Below are 12,972 nucleotides of genomic sequence, written 5' to 3'. Positions count from 1 at the left end.
CTCGGCTGCCGCTTTCTCTCAGTTCAAAGCCCAGACCATAAAGCTATTCTTAGACGCTATAAAATCATTTCTCTAGCTCCCGCCGGCTGGGGCAGAGCGCTGCTGGGGAGCCGGGTTTGCGGGGCAGATCAAGGTACTGAGATTAGAGACCGTTTGGTTTGCTGAGGGTGGAGAGGGGGAGGCAGCGAGGGCTGCGATTCAGCCACACAACACTGGGAGTCCTTGTACCTGGACCTGAGTACAGCTCAGAATTGCATTTCCCCAGGGATCGCTGGAGCCGCGCATAGCAACGGTCACCGGGCCTCAACCTGATCCCGTATCTTTAGGCAACAATGGCACTTCCCAGCTGGGAGGGAGGCTGCTGGCCCATCAGCTAGACAGCCGTGGGGATGGGCAAAGAAAGGGCTCAGTGTTTGCCACAGAGCCAGCGTGTTTGAAACACCTTCACCCATAGGGACGTCTGGGGCCGAGGGAAACCTGGGAAATCTACCCACATCCATCTGCTGCTGTGTAAAGGCCCCCAGCCCCCGGGGCAGGGAGCAGTCGGGCTGTGCCCTGCGATCACCCCGCTGGCGAGGAGCCTGTGCCAGGTGCTGAGTTGGTGGATGTGGGGCAGGTGTTCTGGCAGACTCCACTCTGAGCCAGCCTGGCTGCAGATCACCAGGGGGGTGGGGCCAGCCCTGCATGCCAGCAGCCGCCCTAGGTACCGGTGCTGGGGGGTAGCAACAGAAGCAGGACTGGGTGTGACGGGACATCTAGGGACCTTGTAGCTCACACAAGTGTTTTGCTGTCTCCAGCTCGGGACCCGGGGGCTCTGGGCTCACACGGACGGGGTGCCAGCTCCAGGCCAGGGCCCGGGGGCTCTGGGCTCATACAGATGGTGTGCCGGCTCCAGGCCGGGGCCCAGGGGCTCTGGGCTCACACGGAGGGGGTGCTGGCTCCAGGCCGGGGGGGCTCTGGGCTCACACGGACGGGGTGCCGCTCCAGGCCGGGGCCCAGGGGCTCTGGGCTCACACGGAGGGGGTGCTGGCTCCAGGCCGGGGGGGCTCTGGGCTCACACGGACAGGGTGCCGGCTCCAGGCCGGGGCCCAGGGGCTCTGGGCTCACACAGAGGAGGTGCTGGCTCCAGGCCGGGGGCTCTGGGCTCACATGGCCAGGGTGCCGGGTCCAGGCAGGGGCCCGGGGGCTCTGGGCTCACACGGATGGGGTGCCGGCTCCAGGCCAGGGGCTCTGGGCTCACACGGAGGGGGTGCCGGCTCCAGGCCAGGGGCTCTGGGCTCACATGGCTGGGGTGCCGGGTCCAGGCAGGGGCCCGGGGCTCTGGGCTCACACGGACAGGGTGCTGGCTCCAGGCAGGAGCCCGGGGCTCATACAGACACAGCCCTGGCTCCAGGCAGAAGCCTCAGAGATCCCAGGTTTTAATGTTTGTTCTCAGGTATTTCTAAGAGGTCAGCACGCAGCTGCCCCTGCCCCAGCCCCAGCCCCACCCGACCCAGCAGAACCTGAGCCAAAGGCAGCTCCTCTCCCTGTGTGGGGAGCTGGAGACACAGGCCACTGCAGAGAGATTTGGGTACGTTTTCTGCCAGCCAGCGTGAGGCTTCCCTGGGGAGCCCTGCAGGGCCAGGCCCTGGCTCAGAGGGGCAAGGAAGATGCACGCAGCATGGCAGCTGGTGAGCCTGCAGCAGTGCGGAGTTGGGGGGGTCGTGCCTGCCCCGGCTGGAAGCTCTGCAGAGAGATCTCCCCTAAGCCCGCCCACTCCAGACCCCACCCCAGAGCTAATGTCTCCTCCCCGCACGTCCTGCAGCCTCAGAGAGGCTCCCAAGAGAGCCCGGGCCGGTCGCTGCGCCAGTGAAAGCAGGGCAGCGAGTCATTCTCCACGTGTTCTGGAGGCCTGGGCCCCTGGGTCACGCCCAGGCAGGAGGGAGGAATCAGACATGCCACAAGCCCCCACCGGGTCACTTTTCAATCGAAGGCCCCATTGGTTTTAAGGGAGGCTCTAGGGAGCTGGACGTGCCCATGATGCCAGCCCCTCCCTGACTCACCCCGTGAGCTGACGTGGAGGGGCTGGGCTCGGGGCAAAGAGGCGTGCAGGGCTTCGCAAGCTTTGCCCACAGCTCAGAGAGGGGTCACGGGGGCCTCCCTGCCCCTTCACCAGCCCAGGAACCGCACCTCCTCCTGTGCCCCTCCACTGCCGCCGTGGAGGTGTCCATGAAGGAACTGGTCAATGGGTCTGTTTGGTGCCAGGCACTCAAAAATCACCAGTCAGAAAACACTCTCCCCCCTCCCCCCAACACACGAGATAAGCTTCATTCAGGAGAGTCTGACAAAGACTGAACCTGGCTCTGGTCCTTTGCCTTCTGGGGCCTGAGCCGGCCTCGCGTTTCCAGCTTTTCTCCCCCGCCACGAGGGCCACAAACCTCCTTTTAAATCACACAAAGCTGAGTCTCCTGCAGCCACATGGCTCCAGGAGCGGGGCTTAAAGAGCCGAGCTGCCAAGGCTGCTTGTAGGAGGCAGCAGCCCATGCACCTGCCAGCTGCCCCCAGCCCAGCAGCAACCGCCCCGAGCTCTCAGACAGGTCTTCCCACCTGCTGATCCCAAAGCACTTTACAAAGGGAGGGAGATCTCAGCAGCTCACCACTGGAAAGCTGCACCTTCCTGCCAGCAGAGCGCTGACCGGCTCCCTGGGCAGGGGGGGAGAACACAGGCCTTGCAGGCTTGACATGGCTGGGCCTGTCTGACAGCTCAGCACTAGTGCGGTCTGCGTGCTGCATCACATCCCCCGACTGTGCAGCCCTGGGGCACCGGAGGTGTGGGAAGGAGGGGCTGGATCCTACTTTGCATTTCCCAGGGCACTGTCCAGGTCAATTCCCTTCCCTCCCCTCTGCAAGTGAAAACAAATCCATTTCCTCCGAGTTCCCTGCCTCGGGCGCAAACGGCGCAGTGCTCGCCAGTGTGGTACAGGGGGCCAGCTTCCCCACGCCAGCTTTATCCAGGGAGAGCAAGAGCGCATGCTCTGCCGCGCCCCTCCCGCTGCCCACGCAGGCTGACTCTACACCTAGTGACAGTGACAGAGGTCCTTTATAGCCAGCGTAGAGGCGCCCTGGCACAACAAGGTTGGCCCAGAGTTTAGATATTGTTAAAAACAATGTCAAACATACCCCACCCCCACCAGGCACCCCAGTGGACGGCTCACGGGGGCTGTTTTGTAAATAATTTCACCCCAAACGGGTTTTTAAACCCAGCTCTGCAGCACAGCGCTAATGCCTGAGAGCCCCCAGTGCAGGTCAAACGCAGGGAGTGGATGAGAGCTGACTTCCAGTTCCTGCCTTTCACCACTCGCCGAGGAGCCAGTCCCACGGGCCTGGAGAGGGGCTGTCGTTTTAATAAGGTCTCTGCATTTTGAGCAGCGAGTTCCCTCAGTCTGAGCACATGGGGGGAGCCAAGGGGGCTCTGCACCTGGCAGGCCGGCTGAACCCTCTGGGAGGTACCTGTGCCGGAGCCACCCCGATGCCACTGCCTCCTCGCTGTGACGGGCCGGTGGTTTCATTGGCAGCTGTCCCGTTAAACATGAACGGAGGGCAGAGCAAATGGATTCTTCACAGGTGGGGATTTTTTCCTGCTCTGTGTTTGGGTTCAGTACACGTTTGGTTTTGGTTTTAAAAGCGACTCCCTGCTGGTCCCTGTGAGACGCTGCCACCTGTAGCTGTGCTGGCCCCAAGCAATGCTGCAGTCTGCACAGGCAAGGAGCCCTCACTGCGACTTTCTGATTTCTTGCAGATTCCACACAGCCTCATTTATAGCCGAGGCAGACAGGCCAGAACACACGCTGGCAGGCTCCAAGTCTCCCAGCCTGGAGCAGGAGCCTCACGAGGACTAGCAAATTCTAAGCACATCCTAGAGTGTGTTAAATGCTCTCAGCAAACCGGGAGGCAGGAGGGGACGAGACGAGCTGTGGGACGCAGGAATCCCAGTCTCTCCTGGCTACGGCGCGCTGGCACGGACCAAGAGGTGCGACTCGGCTGTGGAAGTCATGCTGGGGGCACTCGACCCTGCTGGCCCGTCTGTCTTGCTAAGGCAGGACCACGAGCTTCTTCTCTAGGGTTTGAGGGGGGAACAAGAACCTCCTCATGATGTCATCAAGCTCCTCCAAGGCCAGCTGGGCATGAAGCACAGTGACCTCATCACGGTCAGAGACCACCACTGATTTCAGCAGGCGATAGAGATCCCGCAGCACGTCCCTGAGAACCTGAGGAGAGACGGATAGTCGTCAGCTGCCCGTATCTTCACATTAGGAACAGCCATAAGCCAGTGTGTCCCATTGGGGCACAGACCTGTCGCCTTCTGTCCAGCACCCCAGGCTCAGCCAAGTCACTACAGCAAATCACAGCAGTAGGATCACTTGGACAAATCCCTGTCCCTCCGTGCCTCAGTTTCCCCCCAGAGAGGGACCATGATACAGGCCCTCCTCTGTAAACACTGAGCGCTACCACTGAACAGTGCTCACTCCCCACAGCAGATGCTGAGCCACTGGATTTTCCCTAAGACAGGCAGGTGGCGGCTTTTGTCCCCAGGGGCAGGTTTCTAGCTCCTCGGCTCGGGGACTGAAGCACGTACAAATTAGCCAAGTTGTCTGGTTGTGCGTGTCCATCCCTTACTAACCCACTTGCCATGTGATCCACTGCTCCATAGGAGTGTTGGCTGCAGCAGGCAGCCAGGCTGCCCCCCCAGATCAGAGAGATGCATGAACATCCAGCCAGGCTGAGGGGGGGACGGGGACCAGAGAAGGGTGGGAGCACGTGTGGCGTTCATGGGGAAGGGATGCACAGAACCAGGCTTTCCCAGCTTTGGAGCAAGAGGTTCTAGATCTCTGGGATTTGGGCAAAGGCCTTTCTGGACGCACATATGGGTGAGAAAATCCCAGCTCCCAGTGGCAGGGGTAGATGAAGTCCAGAGATGCCTGAAAACACAAAGTCTTTCCCTGCCTTGGTAGTGAGCCTGCTAACACCTTGGTGTTCACGCTCGTCATGGAAAGGGGCTGCCCCCAGGGCGGGCTGACAGCAGCAGTGGGCTCAGCTCACACCCAGGGACACCTTCCTGCAGTGCTGTGTGATGCGCAGATCCACAGCTACACTGGCACCACCCCGGAGGGAGCAGGGCAGGCGCTGGCCTGACACACCAAGTTGGTAGCTCCAAGGCCGACTGAACTGGTGCCTGCCTTTCCCAGTCTACATCACTGCTTTGTCCAGACCAGCTGGATCTGAATCCCCTGCAGCTGGACAGCCAGATCACAAGGCTCTGGGGTGGGGCCAGGGGTTTGAGAGGGCACAGGGCTGGGGTAGGGGAGGGGGGTCAGGGCTCTGGGCTGGGGATGAAGGGTTTGGGGTGCAGGGAGGGGCTTCAGGTTTGGAGGGGGCTCGCCTGCAGGCACGCCTCCCCCAGCTCCCATTGGCTGGGAACCAGCCAATGGGAGTGCAGAGCCAGTGCTCAGGGCAGGGGCAGTGCGCGGAGCCCCATGGCCCCCCTGCCTAGGAGCCGGACCTGCTGCTGGCCGCTTCCAGGGTGCGGCGCGGTGTTTGAACGGGTAGGGACTAGCCGGCCTTAGCTGGGCAGCACCACTCACGGGACTTTTAACAGGACCAGAGCTGCCGTGACCCAGTGCCTGACATTCCATGGCCCAGAAAACTACTGCCTTAAATGATCCCCTTCCCCTCCTTGGCTTTTGCACCCTTCCGTTATCCAAAGGCTTTATCCCCTGCACCCCCTCGTCTTCACTGTGTTACCCGATGGCACAGCAATGGGTGGGAGAGAACTTGTCAGTGTCATCCACCTCTAGCGGGGCCAAGCAAGGGCACAGTGCAACGCAATCCCAGCCCGGCTCTGGGAATTCCCAAGAGCAAGAGAACTATTTCCTTTAACACGGGAAAGGCACCCAAACAAATTCTGCTGCTGGGAACACCAAATAACCGGCAAGGAGAGCGGGGAAGTCCTTGCCCCTGAATAAAAGGGCCAGTCCTCAGTCCCTGCATTTACAAGAAAGCCCCTATGGCAATGCCCACGGCTTTCCGAGACGTAGCACTGACATGTTTTACCCGTGTCCACTGGGCTCCTGTGCCAAGTTCCCCTTTCCTCAGTCTAACTCCTGAGCAGGGGAATTCCACCCCCCTGGCAGGGAAGAGGCATCTTGGCAGGGGAATCGAGCAATCAGCAGGAAAGGCCAAGGAGAGAGAGACATGGCTGGATGCCTTCCTTGGAGTGAGAGGCTCCATGACCACCTGCAACCTATCAAAACCTCTCCCTCTGGCTGTATCCCTGTAGGTCACCTGCAGCTGACACTGCACCGCCCAGCCTGGGTCCCTGGCCACATGGGGACAGGCCATGAGGGGGGCAGACTTCCTGCACTGCTGGAGGGGAGCCAGCCAGCTGAGAATGTGCTACCGGAAGGGTTCGTTTTACACACAGCCCAGGGCACTGCCGTCTCCAACACGAATGACATGGACCTTCCATCAGCACCATCTCCCCTTGCTGTGGAGAGGGATGGGCAGGAAGGCCTGCCACCGAGGCAGAGTCCCTCATGTTCACAAGCTAAGGGAAGGTGGTGTCCTGTGGGGAAGGGAAGAAACAGGCAAGTCCCTGGATTCTCACCAGAGCCATAGTTATTCATCAGGAGGCTCGAAGGAACCAGACACTTGGAAGGGCCTGGCCTGGCCCTCCCTTCCCCAGTGCCTGGTGTTTCAGCTGTTGGCTCTGAAGATCAGAGGGAGGGTGTGGCTCTTCCATGCACAGGGAAATGGGTGCCAACTCCAGGTACCTGCAGCTGTGTAGGCCCTGCCCAGCAGAGGTGCTGCAAAGGAAGTGAGGGCAGCTGGAAAGGACGTACCCAGCCAGAGGGTGGGTTTGGAAAGGGGATTTTACCGGTCAGGCTCACTGGCGTACAAGCCCCTGGGCTTTCCCCATTTCGCTCTGCAGCCAAGCCTCGAATTCGGTGTTTCTGTGGGACCACAAGGCTGCTAGTCTTCCCAGTGCAACATGGGGAACCCTGGACTATGAAGCCCAAGAGGCTGCTGTTAGTGCCAATCCTGAGCAGCAGAGCTCTGAGCCGCTCTCATCTCTACCCAGGAATACGACTGCCCCGCACAAGCGCCCAAGGATAAGCTGCCAGCATGCCACGGCCAGGAACACAGCTTTGCAGGATCTGGCCATTGCCTCCCCCCAGCTACGAAGATCCAGCGCAGTGTGAATGGAACGCTGGCACAGCTACTAACAGGGGAGTCCTACCCAGGGGTCCCTAGGGTGCCCTGCAGCCGAAGGGGGAGGAAGCTGTTGTGTAGACAGGACTTCTCCGGGATGCGATACATTAGAATTCCCAGTACTCCATTCAGTTCATGTCTTATCAACTGACTCACACGTGTGACAGTTCACCCTGAAGACCTGTCCGTGTCCCCCACCACACCCCTGGCCTCTTCCTCTGCTGTGCATGTGGCCGGCGCTTCTGCAACTGCACCACGAATCCCAAGGGCAGCTGGCATCACAAGCCTGTATGAGCGCCACCTACTGCTTTTTGGGGGGAATTTCACCTACTGCACTTTTAATGCCAGACTCGCTCCACTCCCCTTTGCAGCAATAACCCCACGTCATGCACCTGCTGCACTCACGGAGCAGGATTTCGGGGTGACTTTCTAAATGTTTGTGTTTTGGAGGGAGGTGGGAAAGGTGAGGCCCCAGGGAATTTGCCTATGTTGGAATTCTTGGAACAGCAGCTAAGCCTCAGCAGAAACCTCTCTAACCCATAACCAATGCAACACCACATCTAGCATGCACACTGTCAAACCGCCTATCCTTCCCCAGCATGTGCCCAAGGCACTAACTCCATTTCACAGATGGGGAAACAGACAGAGGCCCCATAGCAAGTCAGGGACAGAAGGGGGATTAGAACTCAGGAGTTCCTGACTCCCAAGCCTATGCTCAGTCCACTAGGCCACATGCCTCCCTGAATTGAGCAGGCTACCTCAGTAATTTGTACACCAGCCACCAACTGAAGTTACAGTCATTCAACAGGCATTGTGCTGCATTGGGATGGTATCAAAACACTTCCACCTTAACCAGCAGCTTGTTCAGGAACAGCAACTTCACTGGAATCCTCCTTCTGGTAAATTGCCATATAATAAATTTTATATAGCATGTTGTTCACACAGGAATAAAACCTCACAAGCAGCCAAACATCAGGGAAGAAATAAAGAACAAGCACTCCCCCACAGGGAAACTGACACATCTGGCTACACTGGGACAGATAACCAGGACTGGACAAATCCACTCACCCATGACAAGTGGGAAGCATTCACTGGAATGTGACTGGGCACAGGTAAGGGGGTGTGTGAATCTTCAATTTCTTTATAAAGTAATATTCCATTGCAAAAGTTGCTAACTCTAATCCTTAGTTGAGGGAGAGGGAAAAACCTTGGCAATATGAACAGAATGTAAAGCAATGCAGTGTCAACTTCCTGAGACTGCAGACAGCTCTAGTGCCTCTGCTGCAGCTCATAGCTTTCCCATACTGTAGCGGAGGAGAGTAACTCCACTCTGGTCAGTTTCACTGCTGCTATCCAGAATTCTGTAGGGAGCAGTGCAAATAAGAATGTCAGTTTCACTCTGCAGCAGGCATATGGGCAACAGTAGAGGCAGATGCTGGTACTATTCACTCTCACTGAGAGAGAACCAGAACTGGAGGCTCAGGGAGTGGGAAAGCTATAGAAATCTGTCCCATCTTGCAGATGCTCTTGAGGGGGTGGAGGGACAAAGAGCAGCAAGAGGAGAAATATCAGACACCTGGTAGAGGTGGATACAGACAAACCTGCAGTAGGAATGCAAGTAAGCAGCCAGCTCTCTACCTACCTTCCAGGTTCCAGAGAGAAGCATATTAACCACACACAGAGCAGGTGAATACACACAGCCAAAGCACACTGGGAAACTGCCTCTGAGTGACAGGAAGCAGTAAAGCAAATGTAGCTGCTGTGAGATTGTCATGCTCTCAATCTCTGGTCAATGGTATCAGCCACAGCAAACCTGCCCTAGCTGCTGAGAGCCCCAGGGGAGAGAGTGTTCCATTCCTAGCAAGAACTGTGACAATACTCCATGCTCCGAGAGCCTGCAGCAGAGTGCGCGCCAGTCCCCGCAGGGCAGCTCGCTGATGCCACCCGCTGTCTCGTGGAAGTGGGGGAAGCAGAAAGGTTAGAGGCAGACAGTTACTGGGGGAGGAGCAGCAGGGCAAGGGGGCTGTGTCCATTGGTTTTCTGCCTATCGAGGACCTTGATGACTGTCTTGGAAAGTCTGCAGAGGAATAAAGCTAACCTGGATGTGAGTCATGCTCATATAAATGTTCTTTTCATTTGTGCACTACAGTGAGGCTCTGTCTGTATGTGGAGCACTTGCTGGGGGAATAGCTCTGCAAAGGAAACAGGCTGGATCAGCCGATAGCCCATTCTGCAGCCTGTGTCAACACATGCTCAAAAAGGTGTTAAAACAACTTTGGGGGTGGGGGAGACATAAGACAACAAAAGGCAGGAAGATGCTGGGCAGCTCTCAGGCTGCACAGGGACAAGGAGGTGAATCTAGGCCAGTAGCACAGTGTTAACTCAGAAATCCTGGGTTTAATTCTTGTAGCCTATGCAGTGAGCGCAGCACATGCGGGGTGTGACAAACGGGGGCTGCACAGGACCAGGGGGTCGGTTCTCCGGGTGTGAGCTACGCGACCTGCAGTGAGACACCGAGTTAGGAAGCTGCTGCTTGCAAAAGCAGAGCCCCTCCCAGCCCCAATAGCAGCTGCCAAGGAGCAGGCTCTGTAGCCAGGCCCTGTCGCCCAGGTGCTCTCTGCAGCGAGGAGCGCGCTTCGCAGACACGAAGGAGCCGTCGTGGTTTAGACCCGCTCCTGGGCTGGCGTTAAGAGCTGCTGACAGCAGTGCACGTTGTGCAACGTGCTGGTGTAAGAGCAGCGAACAACATGCAGCTTCCCAGATGGGATCTGCTCTTTGCCACCAAAACATTAAACTCTGACGTGGGATTTCTAGTGAACCCAGAGAGAGACGTCCCAGATTTTACGTATTACCTTTACAGCACTGCGCTGTGCGATACCCACCCACCACGACAGCGCACACGTCTGGGGTGCTCTGACTGCCCCACAGAGGGCTGCACTGACAACCTGCCTGGAGTGCCAGCACTGCACCCGACTGCCATGCCATTGGCCTGGTATCAGATGTCACTCTCAAATACAGAAGTGCAGGTGGTGGAAACTACAGATCCCAGCATGCCAGAAGCTGGGACTGGACACTGCCGTGTTCTGTAGATTCCCTCTGAAGCATCAGGCACTAGTCACTGTCGGACAGGATAAGGGGCTAGATGGACATTGGTCTGCCCCAGTATGGCCCTTCTTATGTTCTTAATACTCTGTTTTGCCTTGTGATGGCCAGAAGAGCCAGCTCTCAGCACGCTAAGGGAACTGCACAGTGGCCATGCCTCACCTCTGCCCAGGGCAGTTCTGTTGTACGACACACCTATTGCCACTCCCACAGGGCTGGCTCATTCAGCAGGACTGAGCCACTTCTGGTGGCAGGACTCCCAGTACCCGCTGTATCACACTCCGTTAGCAGGTCCCTCACACTGACCCCGTGAGCCCTCCCCACAGGGTCCCACATGCAGCTTGGCAATACCCAGCAGGATTTTATGGCTACAAACCCATTGTGAGGGAAGAATCCAAGGGGCCTCGGCAGACAGCAAGGAAGGGCAGCAAGCCTGAAACCCCATGGCTCTCTGCTGCACGCTGACGCACCCAAGGGGATCGTGTATGTTATTACAGGGGATGGAGCTTGGTTCAGACCAGCTCCTGACTTCACAGACACACAGTTCAAAGGGGATAAACTAGCTGAAAGTTCAGCCTCACCAGTGAAGAACCAACCCTGCTCTGACATCTTTGGCGGAGTGGCCGGGTCATCCACACACAGGCGTTACTAGCGTGTGATAAAGAGCTGGGCTTTCATCCAGGGACAGACCCAAGGAGAGGCAGGCACCTGGGTGAGGGCTCACTGGCGCTCTGCAGACTCCCCAGCTGGCTAGGACCTCCCCCTGCATGCAGCCTGCTGTAACAGAGATCCATGCACAGAGCGCAAGCCTCAGCTCAGGAAGCACAGGAGGGATCTGGGGAGCTCAGGGGGGTAGCAAGTGCTGCCCATTCTGTGCAGTGTCGCCCCTTCTCCAGGTGCTGGGCCTGCTCCTGACCCCAGCCAGGGGATTCAGAAGACGTAACCAGCGCTAACATGGCTGCTCTGAGGCTGGTGGTTCCAGGTTGGACCTGCTGCCATTGTAACATTCAGGCCCTGGGGTCACATGGGATTGGAGTCACACACTATCTAACCCTTTGACACCTCATCCAGAGGTCACACTGCTCCGTCTGTCCAAGCAATTTTATGGGGAGAACCAATGACCTCTTGGCCTAAGAGGGTGACTTTCCCAGTGCACCGCCTGCTTGGACAAATGGGGACCCTGGATCCCCACCGAAGCACTACACGGAGGCAGAATCCAATAGTGTCCACATCTTCTAGTCCCTGAACCACCCCCTAGGTGGCTGGGCTGCATGGGGGCTTCTCCAGCTGACAGCCTCCCAGCACCACCTCAGACACAGCAATGCCAGATTAAACTTCCCCAGAGGACGAATCTATCCCTGGCAGTGCCAGCCCAGCCCCAAGTGCTGTCGCCGTCAACAGGACAGGCTTTTTATACGCAGTGGACACCAGACGCTCTCTCCCACTCTCTGCAAACACATGGAAGAGCAGGGAAAAGGAACAGAGCAGCCCTGGGCTAGCAGCATGGCCTGGGTGCTCTCGTATGTCAGAAATAGCACTGATTAGACTGAGGCAGAGATGGGAGTGAAATCTCTGGCCATGGCAGGATGACAGCCTTTGCTGTAGTAATGCAGGGAGGTTGCTCTTCATCTCTCCAAGGAAGGCAGTCTCTGTTACAGAAGCCAGTGCTAAAGCCACTCTGGGGAATGGCCAATATGCAGGAGCTGCTGTGTAAGTGAGGAAGCTGGGATCAGTGTTAATGCAGAACATTAACAGTGGGTGCTGGGAAGTCTGTGGCTTTTAGGATAATTACTGTTCTCTTAATATTTCAGCACATCCATGCTGGTGACTCCTGAACAGGTCTGTGCATTAGGAGCCAGGAAACCAGGACAGAGGGCTCATGATTTCTAGAACTCCCGAGTACTGCAGGAGGGGGGGATCTCCCCGCTGGGGACTGGCACACACAGACAATAAGAGGAGACACCGTTGTGCACTAATCTTAGAGCTCAGCACAGGAGCTAGGCAGGAATCCCTGCAGGGGAAACGAATTCCTAGCTCACCGTTACGCTTTCATTAGATGTGGAAGTTTAACCTTCTGAGTTATTAGGCTCCCAAGAGCCACACCTTGGGTTTTTACTGCCTGCAACATCGAGAGGAAATGTTTCTCGTAACCCTTCCCAGTGACTCAACACACACAATCAGAGCCTGAACTGCTGCTATCTAGAGATCACTTCAGAGATACCCAGAGAGTTCACTAAGTTGCTGTATGAGAGCACATTAAGCCCGCCAGGCTTGGGATGGGTGCAGTGGCAGGACCCTTGGGTCTGGAGACACTTGAGAGTTTCCTTGCTCTGTGGCAGGAGCCAGCGTGTTGACTGTACGCTCCAGGGATAAAGCGGGAGGCGTGCCTGAGCTACGAGTGCAGGTCAGTCTGCAAAGAGGCTGCCTGGCGGTACCTGTGGCACTGCTGGGGGCAGGGAGGGAGGCTTACCTCAGTTGCTTTCTCACTGAGCCCACGGAGCAGCACCACCACCACATGGACGGCAGCTCTTCGGACTTCAGCCTCACTGGCCGTCTTAACTATGGCTGTCAAACAGGAGGTCACCTGGCAGGGCAAACCGGGGTGAGAACTCTGTTAGTGTA

At 57.5% G+C, this 12,972-nt stretch overlaps 1 protein-coding gene across 3 annotated transcripts in view; it reads right to left on the bottom strand.

Moving 5' to 3' along the window:
* Window positions 1–3,060: 3,060 nt before the first annotated feature.
* The window catches only part of TANGO6 (transport and golgi organization 6 homolog), an 85,019-nt gene continuing 75,107 nt past the window's right edge, over window positions 3,061–12,972 (bottom strand). For 2 of the 3 annotated variants that reach the window (XM_044987745.1, XM_044987747.1), the window contains exons 17-18: window positions 12,821–12,934; window positions 3,061–4,247 (exon numbers count right to left, since the gene is read on the bottom strand). In XM_044987745.1, coding sequence (XP_044843680.1) covers window positions 4,071–4,247; window positions 12,821–12,934 — 291 coding nt within the window. In that variant the 3' untranslated portion in view covers window positions 3,061–4,070. Of the gene's footprint in view, window positions 4,248–8,610; window positions 9,749–12,820; window positions 12,935–12,972 lie in introns of those variants that run through there. The other variant, XM_044987746.1, reaches the window with a different exon arrangement.

This window comes from Mauremys mutica, chromosome 14, assembly GCF_020497125.1.
Source record: "Mauremys mutica isolate MM-2020 ecotype Southern chromosome 14, ASM2049712v1, whole genome shotgun sequence".
Taxonomy (NCBI): Eukaryota; Metazoa; Chordata; order Testudines; family Geoemydidae; genus Mauremys; species Mauremys mutica.
The sequence above is the reverse complement of the archived record's forward strand: the minus strand, read 5'-3'. Positions and strand labels throughout refer to the sequence as shown.